Source organism: Melospiza georgiana, chromosome 4, assembly GCF_028018845.1.
Source record: "Melospiza georgiana isolate bMelGeo1 chromosome 4, bMelGeo1.pri, whole genome shotgun sequence".
NCBI classification, from domain to species: domain Eukaryota; kingdom Metazoa; phylum Chordata; class Aves; order Passeriformes; family Passerellidae; genus Melospiza; species Melospiza georgiana.
Window position 1 is genome coordinate 30197377 of NC_080433.1, and position 20149 is coordinate 30217525.

Here is a 20149-nt window from a genome sequence, read left to right on the forward strand (position 1 = left end):
ACGTGTCTGTGTGTGCCACTCCAGGTGCTCCAGCAGCTGAGTGCTCACAGGGCTGTGCTGTGCAAACCACTGCCAGTCTTCAGGGGGCACAGACACTCTGACTCCTTCAGCCTTACAAAACTCAAACTCCAACAGCAACTGGTTATTTCACCTTTCCAGGGCTGCTCGAAATAAGTAACATCAATCCAAATATTCTGGTCTGGCAATGAGTTAAGGAGTTTGCATAGCCCTTGGGAAGCAAATGATGGATTTGCTGTTTTTATCCTCAGGAGCAGCAGAATTTTTGAACTAGCCATGGGGAAACACCACCCTACAACCTTTTCTCTTGAGAAGCCATGCCACTCACCTGCAGTTTGTTAACCCTCTCAGCCAGTTCAGTCTTCACTCTTTCACCTTCTGTAAATTTCACCTGCAGCTCCTGGAGCTGAGCATCCACTTTTTTCCGCTTGTGCTCAGCATCGCCTTTGCCCTGCAGAAGAGCCTTCACCTCATTGGACAGTTCAATCTTCTCACTTTCCAGAGCTTGTTTTGCTTTCTCAAGATTTGCTTTCACCTGAAGAGGAAAAGAAAAGGCAACAAAACCCCTCAGACTTTACATTTGGCAGGATCCAGTGAGTACATGTTTTCCCAACAAGCAAGCTAATGCTGTATGTTTAGCAGTTAAGTTGCAGACTGCTTACTCAGAAAAAAACAAGATTAACAGCCTGTCACTGATTATCAGGAGACAATCTAACAATCTAAGAGAAGACAACAATACAGAAAAAAGTCCTGCACCATCAGATTTCCAAATTAGACGTTGTACAAGCTAACAAGTGCTAGCAGTGAGAAGAATGTCTTGGATAAGCAGTCTAACATGCCTAACAGGAGAAAAAAGAATGAATGGCACTATTTAGAACAGCTTTATATATGCTTCACGGAGAAAAACGATCTACCAAGGGAAGAACAACACATGTATGAGTATCATGAACACTTTGTGCTCTTCTGCACTGTCATTTCAGGTTGATTGCTTTGACCCTGTGTTTTTTGTTCCACATACCCGTTTGGTTTGCTCTAACTGCTCTGCCAGATCTTCAATAGCTTGTGAATGTTTCTGCCTCATCTCTTGGATTTGAGCCTCATGACTCTTTGCCTCATCTTCAAGGGTCTTCTTCAAAACCGTTACTTCTTGCTCTCTCTTTGACCTGCAAAATTCACAAATTCCATTTAAATGCCAAGGAGGGAATCAAACAGAGGTGCTTATCCACCAACACCGCCTCTAACGCATGAAAATTCCAAGGTCTGTTTAGGCTATAAAGATATCTTTCAAAGGTAGCATTTAGCACTGCATCGTTAAGTGCAAGCTGGCAGCATTATTTCTGCCTAAGAAGTAACAGCCTGAAAGTACCAATGCTTCAGGGGAATCACTGATACTTTGGTTAGGGAGCAAATCAACTTTCTGACATCAGGTGAGGTAATACAGTCCTGACTAGGGCTTGCACACCACCTGCTTCTTTAGTCACTGAGGCTGCTAACCACTGATAAAGGCAAAGGTTTGCTATGGTAAGAGACTGAATATAGCAGAATTATTAAAAACAGCCAAAACCAAACCTCAATAAAGATAACACAGCCCCATATTGGAGTTACCTCAGCTCCTGCTGGGCAGCTGTAGAATCTAATGTGTCTTCCAGCTCTGTTTTCAATGCCTCCAGCTCTTCTCCCAGATCCCGCTTCTGTTTTTCAGCTTTATTCCTGAACGCTCTCTCTGACTCCAGGTCTTCCTGCAGCTCAGTGATCTGGGATTCCAGTTCCCTGATCTTCTTCAGGGCCATGTTCTTCTGTGCCGCCTCTTCTTCCACTCTGTGTTCAACACAAGGTTCTGGTCAGAGCAGACTTAAGCCATACACAAATTAAGACAACCTGTCCTACCAAAAATAATCAAGAAAAGCTGGTATTGATCAGCTCTAGTGTTATATTCAGACTTTGATCCATATATGATCCATATATCTACAAATCCTAAGCTCTATCTCCCAGTACTTGAGACAGCGCAATTACTCACCTTACAGAAGGGGACAGAGAGGGACTGACAACAGAAGAAAGCAGAAGAGAAAGCACCATTTTACAATGGAAACCAGACACTTTACCTAGTAGATGAATACAGGAACTACCAGAGGGACACCAGTGTGCTGCCACTACTTTTTCATCACAGCTTAAGGATTACTACTCCAGTCAAACAGATGCAGTGCCTACTGCATCCATAGTCTAGTTCTGGACAGAGAATGTGGCAGTGAGCAGCAGCTAAAGAACTCTAATGCCAAGGACATGGATCTTAAATAGTCCACAGGCTAAAATGCAACATCCACAGGTTGCATTTATGCCTATTCACCCAATTCCAAGTGACACAAGACAAGAAATACTTTCCAACCAGGTGGTCCCTGAACCCCAAGGTCAGGTTCTCACCTAGCTAAAGCTGCCTGCAGCTCCTCTTCCTTCTTGGCCAGCTGCATTTTGAGTTCTGCAATCTGAGCCTGCAGCTCAGCAATCTGGTCATGCAGATCAGTGGAGTCCCCTTCAAGCTTCCGACGAGTCTTTTCCAACTCCTGCCTCTGCTTTTCCTCGCGTCGCAGGCGTTCTAATGGAGATGGGGACACATTAAGTTACACACTGAGAACATTGTACAAGCACAGAAAAATAGATTTAAGCAATACTTTCTTTCCTGATAACACAACTGTTCAAATTGTAGCTGGACTGCATTATTTTGTCAGGACTTATAGAGTCATCTACTCCATCTACTCTATTTTGCCCTCAAAATTTATCTGGGCAATTTCCCTTCCCCTCACCTTACAGCCAAACCTCCTTTTCCCACTCCCACTGTAACGATGCAAACACAATGCCAGCCTCACACCACGCAGGTGTAAGTACCCATTTAGTGGTGCTGAACACAAGGTCTGCTCTCCCTTTACTGAAACTAAACAGGCAGTCTCCAGAAGAGTATCTTTCTAGAACTCTGAAGAATTTGTGCAAACAGGCTATCAGAAACAGCACTAACCCTGACAGATCGATGCTGCTGGAAGTAGAAAAGTGGAGACACTTCCACAGCAGGAGAAGAAAGAGAACCAGCCTCTCTTCTCCATTGGCCTGGCTGCTTTGGAGAGGATTTTTATTTAGATCAAGGGCTCAGCTGACAAGGCACATAACCTTCAGCCAGACAAGAGCACAGCTCTATCAAACTGATCAATAGCTCACACACTATAGACTAATTTTTAACCCTTCAGAAACTTGGGAAGACTAAAACCCTTTCAGAAATGAAACTGAAGTTCAACAAATTTTAACAAGAAACCACCTAAAACAATTAGGTAAGTCTTTACAGGATCTATCTCAAAAAAAAGAAAAAAACCAAACAAAACCCAAAACTACCTTCAAGGTCAGTGATCATGGCCTCATGCTTATTCTTCAGTTTGGCTAAGCTCTTAGATTTTTCCTCTTCCTCTGTCAGGTTTGTTGTAAATTCAGACATTCTGTCTTCCAAGAGTTTCTTTTCCTGCAGAATTGAGAAAGAAGAGTCAAAAGAGTTGCTGGAATAACAGGGTATTTTTCCAGATCTGACTGCTTAGAAATGTCAATGTCATGAGTGCCTACTCCTGCGACAAGGAATCTCAAAGAAAGAAATCCTTTCAGAATCACAAATAGAATTCAAATAAATTTAAAGTTGAATTTAAATGAAAGATATGATAGCCCTTTCAAAACTGAAAGGGAAGTCTGTTCATAAAATAACTTAATACTGATTGGCATAACAATGCATCAGAAAATGTTTGCTCATGGATCACTATTTAGTCAAAGTTATTTACATATCATACAATTCTGACTGTTGAGAATACAGGCAGGCAGTTACTTTCAAAAATTCAAGTCAGAATTCTCAAAGACAAGACTGAATTAATTAGTAAGTTTCCCTGTAATAGGGAAAAGGTCAGCCTGCAGTGGTTTTCTCCAAGAGAAACACCAGTGCATCTTTAGCTTGTGGAAGATGATGTGGGAGTCTTACCTTAGCCAATTTGAGATTCTGATCTTCCAGAACTAGCACATCTTCTTCCAATTTCTTCAATTTGGCCTCTGTGGTCACTTTTTCTAGCTGCAGCTTCTGCCTTGCACTTTCCTCTTCCTCAAGCTGCTCCTCTAGTTCCTTCACAACACCCAAAGAAAAGCAAGGTGTTTGTCAGTGCTGCTCACCAATCCATGAACTAGCACAGTAGCAATACTAGAATGGAAGGTTTCTTCACCCTTCCTTCAAGGTATTATCAGTAGGTCCCAGACTGACATCTCTGCCATGACTTAATGCAACATACTGCATGCCAATCAACAAATTTTCTAGCAGAATAAGCAATGCTATTTTGCAAAGAATATGACCATTCCTAAAACAAAGATTTGTCTAATTGTTTGAGAAGTGGCCATCACCTTCAAGAATGGAACAGCTCATCCAGAGGACTGACTGAATGCCTCAGGCTCAGCACCAGAACTGCTGCATTCTATTGCTGTTTCCACAGATGGATTTTCCCATGCCTCTTTCCCCCGCCTTCTGCCTTTCATTTCCCTCCAAGCTGAGGCAGAAGAACCACTCTAACCCTCACTATCCTCTTTACTGACAGAGACAGCATTCCTAAGGCATTACCTGGATGTTCTGCTGCATTTTCTTCTTTTCAGCCTGCAGATGTTGACACCGTTCTTCCTCTTCCTCCACCCTTGCTTCCAGATCATGACATATCTCCTCCAGCTCTTGTTTCTTGGCTGTCAGGCGAGCTCTTATCTCCTCAGCTTCAGCACACAGTTCGGTTTCTGCTTGCAACTGTTCCTGCAGCTGCATCTTCTCTGCCATGAGCTACATTGGATGCAAAGCCAGAAATAAGACAAGCTCCAATTTAGCAAAGCACTTAGCAATGTGTGTTAAGTGAAGTTCTGTGCTCCTCTGTTCCACAGTTAGTTTTAAACATTGCAGCAGTCCCCTGCTGTTAACCAAAAACTATCAAAACATGGTTTTAAGTGTGTCTTCTCCTTCACAAATCAGGAGCTGCAACCACAAATTGTTCACAAATTTCTCAAGACCATATCCATTTGAATTGTCTATTTCCACGCACAAAAGTAACAAATAATTATCAGCTCTATGGGGAAAAAACCAAACCTGTCCCCATCTTCTGTGCTCCCAACAAAAAGGATTCCAATAAAGACAAGACTGAGTTCAACCAGCTTGCTGTAACACTCAGCAACCAAAGGAGACTTTTCTCCTATAATGGCTACAGAAGGGCAATAGGTAGTAACTGTACAGGAAATGAGTAACTGCTGCAGGAAATGAGCTGCAAGAAGGGCAAAGGAAAGTGAACAAAAGGCAGCCAAATCATGTTCCAGCAATTTGGAATCCTGCAGTTTGTCCATCAGACCAAGAAAGCAAAGGAGGTGCTCTCAAGCAGTTGGACAGGCAGAGAGAGAAAAATTTTTGCACATCAGATTTGCAAAACTCACCTGAGCCTGAAAGGTCTCCATCTCACTCAGTCTATTTTCTGCAGCCAGCTGCTTCTCCTTGACCTTTATCAGTTCTTCTTCCTTGGCCATCATCTCCTCTTCCTGTCTGCTGACTTGCAGAAGGGGCTTCACCTGAAAGGGAAACCAAGGGTATGAGATGTGTATAAGGAATAACAAGAACATGAAGAAATGCTCTTGTACTTGAGAGAAGCATTGACTAAAATAACATTTTAGGTAAGTTTCTAATTTGAAGGACCAATCAGCTGTTTTGTTGGGGGGAACACTGGGGGAATTACACAGAACTAGATGTCACCTACTCTGCCAACAGCACGCTTTCTGCCAGTCCATTTATTCTCCTCCAGGATGGGATGCATCAGGAAAGGGTTCAGTAAATTCTAGACTCTCAAGGGTTAAGTAGTAATAGTGAGAGAATAAAAAAGTTGCCATACAATGGGGAAATTCATAAGTAAGTCAATGTCATAAAAGGGGACTTCTGTAAGGTTTTTGGCATGGTACCCCAAGATCTTTCTCTCTAAAATGAAGAGATACAGACTTGATGGATGGAGTGTTTGCTGATCAAAGAACTGTCTGGGCTGAATCCAGAGGAGGATTCTGCCCCTCTTCTCTGGTGAGCCCGCACCTGGAGTGCTGCATCCAGGTCTGGGGTTCTCAGCCCAGGAATGATATGGACTTGTTTCAGTGGGTCCAGAGGGTCACAAAAATGATCAGAGGGCTGGAGCACCTCTGCTATGAAGACAGGCTGAGAGAGTTGGGGCTGTTCAGCCTGGAGAAGAGAAGGCTTCAGGGAGACCTCAGAGCACCTGTCAGCACCTAAAAGGGGGTTCACAAAACAGAGGGGGCCAAACTTGCTAGGAAGGCTTGTTGTGACAAAAAGGTAATGGTTTGAAGCCAACAAAGAGTAGATTCAGACTTGATACAAGGAAGAAGTTTTTTACAATAAAGGTGGTGAAACACTAGAACAGGTTTCCCAGAGAGGTGGTAGACAGATGCCCTACCCCCGAAAAGATTCAAGGTCAGGTTGGATGGGGCTCTGAGCAAACTGATCTAGTTGGAGATGTCTTAGCTCATGGCAGGGGGATTGCAAAGGGAAAGCTCTTACCTTGGTGAAGAGCCTCCACCACTGCCAGTTGCGCAGCTTCAGATAGGCAGCACAGTTTCTCTGAAGCACTTTCATAGCTGTCAGCTGCTGCTGGCGCTTGGCAAAGGCTCTGCAAAGCAAGTGGAGATAAGACAAAGGAACCCAGAGCAGCACACAATTCACACCATCAGCCTTTCCTTAGATACTTCTGTGGTTTTTCTTTAGAAGGTTCCCTCCCAAAAAAACAGCGGTTTCCAGTGAACTTTCTCTTGATTTTCATGGTTTTTTCTGCTCACGTAAGAGTGGCTCTTTTTTCCTTAATCCAATTTCCTATTTTAAAAAAATTTCTCTCATGTCTTCTACTCTGAAAAGCTTTACTATCTTCACTTCCAAGGAGGGAGATCTGAAGCAGAGGTGTGTTTTCCCACCAAACTGACAGGTACTACTTTTGATCTTAGAACTGGACCAATTGCAGCCCTAACTGATAACTTAAGAGAAACCCCACACCTCCTGCATCAGTACCATACTAAGACTTGGCCATTTGCACCTTCTCAGCACTTCTGTGAAAAACCTGATCTGCTGCATAGCATTCTTACAGAGAAAAAAAGGCTTTACTGCTCAGGTATTTTTTTGGATACAGCACACAGAGATTCTTGCAGGTGCCAGAAGTCTGGCATTACAGAGATGAGAAAAACCTAAAGGACCATCAACTGTTATATACAATAAATAAATCATGGCCTTTCTGACAAAAAATAATTTCTAGACAATTATTTCTTTTTTTTTGAAGATAAATTTGTGCTTGAATGGGAGAAATATATGTTTATGATTAAATACATGATTATGACTTCAAAAATCACTGTACTTACTTTCTGGCCAGGTAGCCTCTGCAACATGCTTGGAATCCAATAATGACATCTGTGATCTTCAGGTCTCTCTCTTCTTCAAGATGAGCAAGGACTCCAGCTCTGAAAAACACTTTACTCTGTCCAATTCTGTAAAGGTTGGAATCCAGCTCCAATGCTTTGATCTAAAAAGAGAGAGAGAAGAATTCATGTCCTGCAAAGACTGTTTCATGTGAAACATCACGAAACATATTTGTGGCTCGTGGCTCTAAGACAGCCCTTCTCTACAGTACGCCACTCAGGCAAACCAAAGTTGCCAACTCCCAATAAATTCTTGGCCTATCGCAATTAGAGGAGCTGAAGCTCAGCCAAGCACAGCATCAAATGGAGGTAATCAGAGACAGAAAATATGACTGAAAGCATAATTTAATAGAGGTATCACATAAAGTATTCAGAATACAAAGATGCTGTGAGGAATGAATGTCTAGTCCTGAGAGTCCCGTTCCTTTTCTAGAAGAAACACATCTGTTGATCCTTCCCATTTACTTTTTCTCAATCCTATCTTTGTCCAAAAAAGACACCCCAGCCCAACCTTCCTTTCACAGATTTGCTGCCAATGCTTATATTAGCTAAGCTAGAAAGAATCAGCTATACTCCTGTAAGACAGAAAAGTGGGAATCCCGTATGATCAAGCTCAATTCAAGCCTAATCATCAAGCTAGAGCCAAAGCTATCCCTTTGAAGCAGGCAATTCCACAGAAACTAATTGGAGCCTTTGCTGAAAGCATTTGTCAGCAGCAGGCCATTACAAAAAGTTTACTGAAGCTCATACTTTAAGCCTGTGCTAAAGATAGCACTAATGCTTCTGAGCATTTTGATTCTATGAACACTGCTGGCATCTCAAAGTACACATCTGTGGAAACAGAAAGGACCTCTTGCCTAGGATTATTGAATCTCATGCCAGACAAAAGCCTCCATCCATGAAGGCAAGAGGAAGCTTTTTGCACCCTTCTCTCAGACAAAACATTTGACTTTGGAATTTTGGTCTGTGAGTACAAGTTATTTTTAGCCTGCACAACTCCAACTTTTAAACCACACCCATCTAGTTTATTCTATTCAAGTAGAGTTTCTGGGATGTTTTACCATCAGCACGCAAGCCTGCTTTCCATCCATAAATCCTTTGGGAATTGCATTTGGAGTTAAGATTTCATATCTGAAAATGAGAAAGCATCAGACTAGTCACACAAGTGTATTTGAAAACAACAAAACAAAAGAAATCAGTATGCATTCCTATGCCATTGTGAGGTCAACAGTTTTCCAAAAAACACTGCACCTCTAGACAGCAGACAATGAAGCAGCAGCCTTGGACATGGTCCTCTATGCCTCACCTTAACTACATCCTTACTGGAGAAATCAAAAATGCTTTTGGGAGGCTTTCTGCCAGGGCATACCAAGGTACAGATGTGTTGTCTTTGCCAATTTTTCAGTCTAGTTGCAATAAAAGACTTCCACTTTTGTACTTATGTCTTAACTTTGTCAGGCCAAAGACTGCTTCAGATTCTTTTCTAGGGCTCACCTTTGTCTGAATTCCTGGAACACAACTCTGTTGGGGAAACCCTGACGACAAATACGGATTCCCTCCAGCACTCCATTACAGCGAAGCTGGTCAAGGACCAAGTGAGGGTCCAGTTTTCCAGCCTAGAGAGGAAAATGTTTATTTTATGAATACCACAAACTTTTTACAAAAAGGCCTTACCCCCTGCCTCTCACCCTCTCTTTCTTGTAAAGGAGCCAGTTTTCTCTTCCAGTTAGAAGGAATGGAAAGCTTTTATGCCACCTTAAGAACTGCAAAGATCAGTCCCCACAATTTTAGTAAGCATACAGTTATTTAGGATGATCTTAAAAAACACCCTGAGAAAAGAGGGCCTCTTCCAGATCTCTTGCAAAACCTGACAAAAACCATCAACCCAGCCACACACCCAGGAAGCCCATGTAAGAATGCATGGGCTGTGCTGTTATAGCTGTCTTACCTTTTTCTCATGGTTGGGGATAATGCAACGGACGAAGTTGGGGTTGGTGTTCCTCAAGGTAGCCATCAGCTTAGCCAGCTGTTCTTTGTAGAGCTGTCCCACGGTCCGGAACATTCCCTTCCTGGTCTTAAAGGCCCCTGGCAGTGCTGTATCTGACATACCAGCTACCTGATCCAGCCCAACAATACGGTCCACTAGAAAGAGCACAGGAAAGAGCATTAAAATCCTCCCACAAACAAAGGAAGCATTGGGACATACAGAGAACATCTGGGTAGAACAGGATAAATGAGAGGAGCTGCAGGATCCTTTTTGCTTCATCTCTACACAGATGTCGAGTCCTGTACAAAATTTGTGCAGGGATAGGAGCAGGAAGGAAAAGAAAGCATCAGCTCACTACAGGAAGTTTGAGTGATGGAGTCAAACTTAATCCCAAACACATTCTACTGATGCCCTGGAGGGCAGCACTGGAAGAGCAATCTAGAAGTGAGTTTCAGATGCTTCTACTTGCTTAGCTTAGAATGAAAAACAACAAGAGCTCTAGCTGCTAGCCCAGCAGAGTCAACTGTTAGTTAACTCTGATCCAGGAGGGGCCACAGATAGAGAAAAAGCCCAGCTTCACTCTTGCATTACAGGCAGGACTGTCATAACCAATCATCAGAAAAGTCATATCTACTTGTAAACTGAACAAGCACAGTAAAAGGCATGACAAAACCCAAACCTCAGGATACCACTGCTTGAGCTGTTTTTGGAGTACAAGTATTCCATGACACAGACATGAACAACAGCACTAGGAGAAAGTCAGAACTCCCTGCCCAAAGTTTCTCCACTATGCCACAGTGACATCCAAGCATTGATGAAACCATCACCTTGATGAATGGACACCACAGATTTTTTTTTTTTTCCCCTCAACAGAAGTCAGCTAGATCTAGCTAGTCAGCTAGATAGTAGCAGGGGCAAGAAGAAACTGAAGTTTTACTTTTTCACACTGCTTTTCTACAGAGATAGAAATTCACCCATCCAGCAAAAACCAACTGTATCACTAGAAATTTTCACACTTCCAATACACTTATTAAGGGCTTCAAGCTACTCTTCACCACCTTTAGTGGTTGGCTGATGTCTACACTCAGGCTCCCAGTCTTCACTTCAGGAAATACACCAGCTTGTGCTCAATTGTCTTCTGATTAAAAAAAAAATGCAGCTGCTAAGAGACACCCTACAAAAGAATAAGCTAGAAAGAGTATTCTCATTTACAGCTAATATTAGCTAAAAACTGTTCACTTCTAGAGCAGCTGGTGGAATAGGGTCAAGGTTGCCTTATCAGAAAGAAAAGAAGGCTGTTACTAGATGACATCACAGGGAAGTCCACAGAAGTGCATCCCAGACTGTGGCTGTGCCAATACTCTTAATCTTGAGCCCCGCAATGTACTTCAGGATAGAGAAAAGAACAGTCACTTCAAAAGAAGATCCATCTAAGAACAATAAATAAAACTGATAAGCTGTGGTCAGTTGACATTTCAAGCCCAAAAACAGTCTCACACAGCAAAGGCCTTGTTAGGCACAATTTGCTGATGGCCATTTTTCATCTAGGACGAGTCCCTTTGCCAAACCCTCTTTTAAATTACCAGCTGCTGAAATGAAATCCCAGTACTAAAACGAATGCCAAACTGGAATTCAGTTTCTATGCAGCCTCAGAATTCTTCCTTCCATATCTTGCAAGAAATACCGCTGAGCTAGTTCTACATTCAAACAGTTGACAGGGATTTGTTCCTACTCAAGTTGTACAAGAGCAACTTTAGGCACCTGAATGTGTCTGTATTTTTGTATCCACTTTCAAGGTGAGTTTTACTTTTGTTTCAAAGTCCATGAGGAGCTACTAGCACAAAGCAGAGGAAATGAACAAGAAAGACAGGCAGGTATGACAAAGGGACAAAGAGAAGTTAACGGAAGCATTTCTTGCATGGCTCTAGGATGCATCACACACATGACACGACAGCTGGGTTTCTCAGTCACCTGGTTCTAGATGAAGAATAGGAAAGTGTTGATAGAAATAGGCTCTCTGAACCTTCTGCATCTCTGCAACAGACAGAGACGTCAAAGAAAACCTACCACAGAAAGTGACAGTAACAGTAAGACTCAAAACCAGATAAAACCCAGAGAAGATAGAGTAAAATACTGAACAACACTGCAGAAAGGGCACACTTAGTTGCAGGATTGAAAACAGGTTCCACTTCAGATCTTGAGTGTTGCAGCTATACAAGCTGCTGGCTCATAATGGTGCATTCATATTTTATCCCAGTATTCCTCACTTTGAGACAGAATTACTATATATGCAGCAAGTTTAACAGAAGTTGATGCAAATGAACCTTTCTCTTGAGTTACAGTGAACTTTTAATGAAATACCATGATCTAAGCAAAGGATGTTCCAGATAATGCTCATCTTGGTGGCTTAGTCTTCAGGGGGAAAAGGCAAAACAGCTCACCACAGGCTTCTGACGCCCAAGTTTTTCACACAAAAAAAGAGGAAACAAATGAAATGCAGATTAGTTACATACCATCTTTCCACAGCTCAGACACAAACTTATCCGACGACTGGTGCAGAAGAGTGGCAATGTTATCGTTCAGTGGATCCATGTTCTTCATCAGCCATTCGTCTGCCTTGTAATCCACCTGCAGAAGACAAACACATCAAGGAGATTGGGATGAGCAATTTTCTGCAGCCCAGTATCCAACACCATCTGGCACAGTCTAGGAAAGTATCACCAAGGTTTGCACAACAACAGATTACCTAACCATTCCTGGATTTACTATCTAAGTAAGCACACCTACGAATTTCCAGCCCTTACAAAAAGCTGCATGTTCTGTTCTGTCACTAAAGGGAATGGATTTGCAATGCCAGTTTGTACCATCCAGAGTGTCACACAAAAACCAGCGGCATCAGCATTTTTGGTGATGAAGTCTTGATGCAGGATTCCTCTGAGCAGTACCTCCAGCCTCACCAAGTCACACAGAACAAATTTAAATTGCTGTCAGTCTGACATGTCTTGAACTATAAATACAGATAAAATCGCAGGCAAGTTAGGCCTCCTTAGACCCTGTGAGCTCCTCTGCAATGGAACACCTTCATGAAATCTTCTGATGGTTTCTCATATGCAACCATTTTGGTAAGTAGCCATTTCTAAGAAGTAATGTTTATGAATTAATCATTCCAACCTTCACATTTTAGTTATTAATTCTTTACCTTGCCAGCATAGTGTATGATACAGAAGTCAGCTTTGTCTTTCAGCTGTTTTGGCTTCTGAAATTTGGGGTGGGTGCCTTGTTCTTGAACAACTTTTTCCACAAAGCTTTTGTCTGTTGCTTTTGGGAACCAGCACTCCTCATCCAGCAGAGCCAGTATACCAGGAGGCCCAGCCTTAAGGAAAACATCAAAACATCATTAACTACATGACTACAATGATAATGAACACCTTTAGACAGCTAGAGGAGGGGAAAAAAGAACTAAGCCTGATCCACATCACATTCATGTCTTGTGTGATATCAGTTAAACTACTTCCATTGTAATATAAACTGTTAATAGCTCTTCAATATCTTCATCTCAATTCAGACCATTTTTATGAGAAAGTCTCTTCTGTGACATTTGTCTCGGTTGTTTTTTTTGGAAAAGATATTTTTTATTAGAAGAAATATTATTATACGGTTCTCTAAATATATTCTGGTGTCTAAATGCAAAAGGCATAGCAGAAAGTTTCACAAACTAGTCCTTACTATTGGAACATCTACTGTGAAATTTGTAAATTTTCAAGTTTCATTAGAGCAAAATGAAAGCAACAGAGTTCACAGCTTCTCATCACACCAGTAGTTAAGCAAGGAAGTTCACACTACTTATGGCAAGCTGCACATACATCTAGCATCATGCAGACCTAACAAGTGAGGACAATACAGCGAGAGGGAAAAGTGGCCAATTAGATCCATTTTCATGCAGTGTTTCCTACAGAACTGACACTAACAGCCTTTTGGTGACACACTTTCATACAAAGAAGAAACTGTTCACTTCTGCTTCTAATCATATTACAGTGCCAGTAGAGGATAACAAAAGCTAGAGGGCCAGAGATGATGTCCTCAATGACAAAATCAGTGCAGCCATTTCCTGCTGGACAGTAAAACAACAAACTTACCGGCTTCTCTATGAGGTCAATGCAGGGCTGCAGGTCCAGGCCAAAGTCAATGAAATTCCACTCTATGCCCTCCCTCTGGTACTCCTCTTGCTCAAGAATGAACATGGTGTGGTTAAAGAGCTGCTGCAACTTTTCATTCGTGTAGTTAATACACAGCTGCTCAAAGGAGTTCAGCTAATGAAGAAAAAAGCAGAAAGATGTTTGAGCAATTGCTTGTGAAGACACACCTAGCATCCTATTAGCACAAAAGATCATATCTGTGGTTCAGGAATCTAAGCTAAAGTGGGGCAGACAGTCCACTGTCAATAACCCCTTTGGATATGAACTGCCTGTTCTGTCACGTGCCACTGCACACTGCTGCAATCCCTAGGGAAGTTCATACACACTGGTTCTCAGACTTTGCAAAAGAATGTTTAGCTGTAAACAGCAGAAGAGTTACTGCAACTACTTAACCCGGGACAAGAAAGGACTCTGGTTTTCTCACAAATGCAGAGCCAGCAAGTCCTCTTCATAGGAAGAAGCAGCAACAGAAGCCTAAAGACAAACTCCTAAAAGTATGTGGACTGGAAAGTCCCTTTTTAATCCTCATATAAAATCAGAGCAAGGAAAGTGAGAGAAATTTCTATAAAATTTCCAGATTTCTTATGGAATGGTAAGGACAAGGTTAATAATCCACAGTGTATTTTTATGTTTGACCACACAAATCATAATGCAGCTTCTAAAGAAAGTGGTCCTGTTCTAATTCCTCTCTATTTAATAATTCCTAACTATGTTATTTCTTCTCTTCTTTTCATGAGATCCAGCAACTGTGAAGCCGAAGGCATACCAATAAGAGGGAGAAGGAAAAAAAAAATCTCCCAAAACCCAGCCAACAAACAAACAAAAAAAAAAAAAAAAAAAAACCAAAAAACAAAAAAAAAACCAATGCCAACTTTTCTGTGTCTCAGTTTTCTATTTCATTAATAAATGGTCCAATTCATTTTGCAGCTGTTCATGAGTTAGACCCAGTGTAACATAACACAGGTTGACAGGAGCTGCCTTGCTGGGATAATGGCAGGATACTTCTTTTTTGATGGCAGTCTGTGGCTGCTTCAGATTATAATGCAAACCACATCCTAAAATTATTTCATAGAATCCCATAACAGCTTGGCCTAACAGTTCACTGTCATCTAGAGAAAGAGCTCACATTTTCCCTCTCTCCCTCAACTTTCCTTCAGCTCCTCCTCTCCTACACTTATCTTGAATGAGACTAGATGTTGATTCCCCTTTTTGTGGGCTTCACATCCTTATCAAGAGTGTGTTATTTTCCAATTGTAAAGCTATTTCCTTCTGCGGTCTTTGCTCCATATTAAACTGTGCCGAGTGCAAGGACCTGACAGCTCCTTACCTCAAAAATCTCAAAGCCAGCAATGTCAAGGATTCCAATGAAGGAAGCACCCTGTCTCTTGGTCTTGTCCAAAGCCTTGTTGATGCGCATAACCAGCCACCGGAACATCCGCTCGTACGTGGCTTTGGCCAGTGCTTCAATGGCAAAATCAGCCTAGACAGCAAACACATCAACATCAAAAGCTGCATTAGAAACCAAAGAAAGGCACAGATTACACTGCTTCAGGATCTAGCAGCACAACTGTAGTCTGACATTTTCTCTCCACCAGGAAATCCACTGAACAAGGCTTATTTCAGTTTATTCCAAATGAAAAGTAGATGGCATAGTGATATTCAATATATAAGAGCAAAAAATTTGTCTCTAAATTAGTGTGTCAAAACCAAATTTCAGGATCCTACCTGCTGGAGGAAACAAAAGCTGGTATTAAAGAAAGAAAAACTATGCCCAGTCACTCCCAAAGACTGTAGTAACATGGAGCATTTCATAGGCCCAAGGAAATGAACTTAAATTCTTTTGTAACTTTGGATTTATGAAGCCAAATCCCTCCCTGCCACTACCCTACCTTTGCTTGACACAAATACTACATGTAGTAAGAAATTATACATCAAAAGGGACAAGCAGCATGGAAAGGCAACCTCTGACTTTTTCCAGACTTCAATCTCTTAGTAACCCTTTCCATGTAACAGGGCCATGTTTCTTTATTTAGAGTATAATGCTGTGTTCATAAAGAAGTCAGGCAATAAGTAAGCACAGGGGTTTGCTCCATTGAAGCAGGCCACGAGCTCCTAGGTCAGGTTTCATTTACAGCACAACCAGTCAAGAGTGTTACAAAATTTCCAATAAATTTCAAGGGTGAGCAGCAAATTCTTCTATCTTAGTAGCTGACCCACTCAAAAATAGTGCTTTCTGAATTGCACCAACTTGAAAATGTCACCCTTGCATACCACATTGAAAATAACTCCCCAGGGACAGCCGGTCACCAAATTTAGGGGACTTGTGTTCCCTTTTTTTTTTAAAGAGAAGAAGTGCTAAGGGACAGGGTGAATTCTATCTTTACACAGATTATATGAACAAGCAATATATTATGTTAGAAGCAATATATTAAGGTACATCATTCAAGTGTGCTTTCCATGTACTGCCACCATAAAGATGGTTAGTAAACACTACAGAAACCTTTGAAACATTCATTAGCAGTGCAGCAGTAAGATCAGAGATCAAAGTGGTCCCATTCACTTTTTGAGAATGCCTACCTGCTCTTTGGTCTGAGCTTTCTGGACATAATCTCGTCCAACTTTGATGCGAGGAGTCAGGATACCTCTAGTGAAATCTGTCACATTGATACCCAAAAGGTGAGACACCTTCTGAGCAGCTAAAGATGATAAAAGGAAACAAAAAGATTTATATTACTCTGTTTTTCTCACAGAAAGAAAGAGAAAAAGAAAAACATTCTGACAACTGTCTTTAGAAAAGTCAGGAAACAGCTTACAAAAAACATTAAATTAAGAACAGGTTACTGAGACAAAATACCTTCCTAACCAAAAAATCACTCTTAAAAAAACCCTCTTGCAACCCATACAACAGTTTACTGAGTTTCTCCAGAAGCCACTAGAATACATTTCAAGTAACAGCCTCATTCAACTAAATTGTTACACAGAAGCTTTAGAAAGGTCATTGTCTGTAATCAATCTAAAAATATATCAGATAATGGATTCTTAATCAAGCTAATTGTTCTGTCTTCATCTACTGATTAGTCTTTGAGACAGCTCTGTATTTCAGATTCAAGATCCAAAACCCAAACAGTTTATTCTCCTCCTTAAAATGGCATTTAGAGCATATTTTAAATAATAACAGCCAAAAAAAAAAAAAAACCCTTAGTGATAAAATTAGCAACATTTGCACTTCTGCAGTACATCTACAATGAAGGTCTAAGAGTTAAGTCTTCCAACAAATAGTCCTCTATCACATGAAGCATGGCACTATTTACACATTCAACAATGGGCAATTAAATTACGCACACATGCTTTTATACCCACCATAAAACTACCCACCACCTTACTCTTACAGTTACCAGACTACCTACAAAGGCAGCACAGAACATTCCTTAAAATCTGATAATATAGGTTGGAAGGAGCAATTACTGTAGCTCGTTTAAAACACACACTCCACATACTCAGTAGAGTAATCCTTTTCATCTGTTCATGGTGTGCACTTCCTGCCTAGCCCTGCCACAGGAACACTGTCACATTCCTGCCCGTGGGTGGCTGCAAACACACGCCTGGCAGAACACTGTGCATTTGTATGGGGCACACCAGCTCCTCTGACAAATAATTCACCCTGCAAAAACAGGGCTCCAGCATTCCATACATACTGCAATACATTCTCCCCCTTGCAAGAACTTCCTGGAGGCTTTTTTGCTGCACTTTTCTTTGGTGTGGGGCAGGGGATTGGTTACCTGTATTGTCTGGCATAGAGGCTTGGTCTGTGTTACGCTCCTTCTTGAAGACTATGTTGCCAAGTTGAAGAACACCTGAGATAACCTTCAGCAGACCTTTTAAAATAGTAACAATAACAACAGCTTAGTGTCAGACATCAACAAACAGTGACACAGTTATCCGTATCACCCAGTTATCTTTCTTAACATGGTAAAGAGGCCCATCTCAGCATCCCAAAAACTGTTCTGAAATTTAGGAAAAAGCACCACAGGTTACTCCTCTAAACTACTCCCATGCAGGACAAAGGACTTGCCTTGTCATTCCTATGCAGGACTACACAGCCTAGAAATTTACCTATTCTCAACATCTCCATAAAATAGTGAGAGACAGGACTGAGGGTTAAGTGCCACCTACAACAACTGTATTTTTTAATAAAACACTTTCTTCTCTGCTTGAGGATAAAAACTCATGTAATGAATTCATACTCAATTTTCCTCAACAGTTACTGTTGAACAAAGGAAAGAGACAGTTAAGGGTGCACCTCAATTAAAGATTTTGTTTCTTTAACCCTGTAACACTTTCAGTTCCCTGACCAAGATCTGCAGTCCTTACAGACACACATTGTAAAGTACAGAAGGCAGCAGGATGTGGGCGAAAGTGCCTGTACGTAACTATTACTAATTATATGCTGAAGCACCCCACCCCATTGCTAATGACACATTCATACTCTTCAAATGATGCACGTCACAAAAGCCAAACTATCAGATGCCAAGACAGGGAAGATGGTGTCAATTCAATTTTCACCACATATCAAAGCTCATTGCATAATAGCTTCCAGTTGCCTTGAGCAAAGTAAACTGCCAGTCACTTGAAGGGGATCTTCTAACAAAGGTATTTTTTGTCCCCCCATTTTCCACTTGTTTAGGCTGATTTTGGCTGGAGTAGAATTAATTTTCTTCACAGTAGCTGTTATGGGGCTGTGTTCTGGATTTGTGCTGGAAACAAGTGTTCATAACACAGGAGGAGGCTGGGGGTGCACAAGAAGATGGGGAAGGACACAGCCAGGACAGCTGACCCCAACCTACCCAAGGGATATTCCATACCACATGGCATCATGCTCAGCACATAAAGCTCAGAAAAGAAGGAAGGGGAGGATGTTAGGAGCGATAATGTTTGTCTTCCCAAGTCATTGTGTGATGGAGCCCTGCCTTCCTGGGTGTGGCTGAACACCTGATTGCCCTTGGGAAGTGGTGAATGAATTCCTCATCTTGCTTTGCTTCACTTGCATGTGCAGCTTTTGCTATACCTGTTAAACTGTCTTTATCTTGATCCATGAGTTTACTCACTTTTACTATCTCAATTATCTCTTCCATACCACTGGGCAGGAGTGAGTGAGCAGCCATGTAGGGCTTAGTTGCCAACTGCAGTTAAACCACAACACTATCACAAAAAGATTTGTTTTAAGAAAACATCCTTTTGAGGATGAGAGTGAACAAAGGCTCCATTATATGCTACATTAGGAGCAACAGAAAAGAAACATGTTTGCGATTGTCCCACTCTTGTTCTGCACTGGTGTAGCCTCACCTCAGGTCCTGGGTGCAGTTTTGGGTACCACAATATCAGAAAGATATAAAGCTGTTAGGGACTGTCCAAAGGATGGCTATGAAGATGGCAATGAGCCAAGAGAAAGCCACAGGAGGAGTGACTGAGGTCACTTGGTTGTTCAGCCTGGAGAAGAGGAGACTGAGGAGGGGACTTCACAGCATCCTACAGTTTCCTCAGAAGGGCAAGTGGAGGGCAAGGCACCTGTCTATCTGGTGACCAATGACAAGATCCAAGGGAATGGCATGAAGCTTTGTCAGGGGAGGGTTAGGCTGGATCTTGGCAAAAGGGCACTGGCTCCTCAGCAAGTATAAAACATTAAAGCTATTTTTGCTGTAGTGCCTGGAACCAACAACTCATCTACATGACAGCAAAGACATACCCTAGAGCATACATTAAAAACAACTCGAAACACTGAGCATAGCAGGACACCCTGACAATGAATTAGGCTATCATTTCTCTTTTTTTGGTTTTGACAAATTTCTCTTCACCTCCAGACAGAAGTTTCAGTCTCAGATGATTCAGGATATCAAGAAATGTATTAAACTGTCAATAACAACAGCACAGATTTTAACAGCTGGACTGTAAACAGCAGATGGCACAGGTAAATACATGTTCCCTACAGCCACAAGAGCTGCAGCCTCCAGCAGAGGAGGTGATGTCAAACCACAACAGATGCCTGCTTGCTTCAGGGTAGAGAGTAACAGTCCTAGCTTTAGAAGACCATACACATTTTGAAGGTGAGCCTTTGCAGAACACTGATTTGCCACCAGTGGGGCAGATCATGAATGAGCGAGCACGGAGCTCTGGTGAATGTGTATCACTGTGCTTTGTGCTGGCTGTGTGCATTTCTGTTTTCACTGTCATGCTACTGTGCTCCCAGAATCAGACAATATTAATTTCTGATCAGCAGTTCAGTGTTAAGCTGGAAAGAAAAGCACTATGACCAGCCCATTCTCAAAGGACTAATCCAGCAGTGGTTGGATCAGATACTTTAGAGCCACTGCTAAGGGGTAGGGGGAGCACACAAGCCATGCATTGCATAAGAGAATGAGGGGATTCTTGTATCTTCAATGTGTTTTTCATACACTGGGTA

At 41.8% G+C, this 20149-nt stretch overlaps 1 protein-coding gene across 1 annotated transcript in view; it reads right to left on the reverse strand.

The window, feature by feature from the left end:
- Positions 1-20149, reverse strand: part of MYH9 (myosin heavy chain 9) — a 70274-nt gene that overhangs the window by 10455 nt on the left and 39670 nt on the right. The window contains exons 10-28 of the mRNA XM_058022030.1: positions 17472-17567; positions 16270-16388; positions 15020-15172; positions 13633-13806; positions 12696-12869; positions 12010-12124; positions 9458-9651; positions 9004-9125; positions 8571-8640; positions 7453-7613; positions 6608-6716; positions 5488-5619; positions 4643-4849; positions 4019-4156; positions 3394-3517; positions 2437-2608; positions 1624-1836; positions 1037-1181; positions 347-553 (exon numbers count right to left, since the gene is read on the reverse strand). Of these exons, the coding sequence (XP_057878013.1) occupies positions 347-553; positions 1037-1181; positions 1624-1836; positions 2437-2608; positions 3394-3517; positions 4019-4156; positions 4643-4849; positions 5488-5619; positions 6608-6716; positions 7453-7613; positions 8571-8640; positions 9004-9125; positions 9458-9651; positions 12010-12124; positions 12696-12869; positions 13633-13806; positions 15020-15172; positions 16270-16388; positions 17472-17567 (2825 nt within the window). The remainder of the gene's footprint in view (positions 1-346; positions 554-1036; positions 1182-1623; positions 1837-2436; positions 2609-3393; positions 3518-4018; positions 4157-4642; positions 4850-5487; positions 5620-6607; positions 6717-7452; positions 7614-8570; positions 8641-9003; positions 9126-9457; positions 9652-12009; positions 12125-12695; positions 12870-13632; positions 13807-15019; positions 15173-16269; positions 16389-17471; positions 17568-20149) is intronic.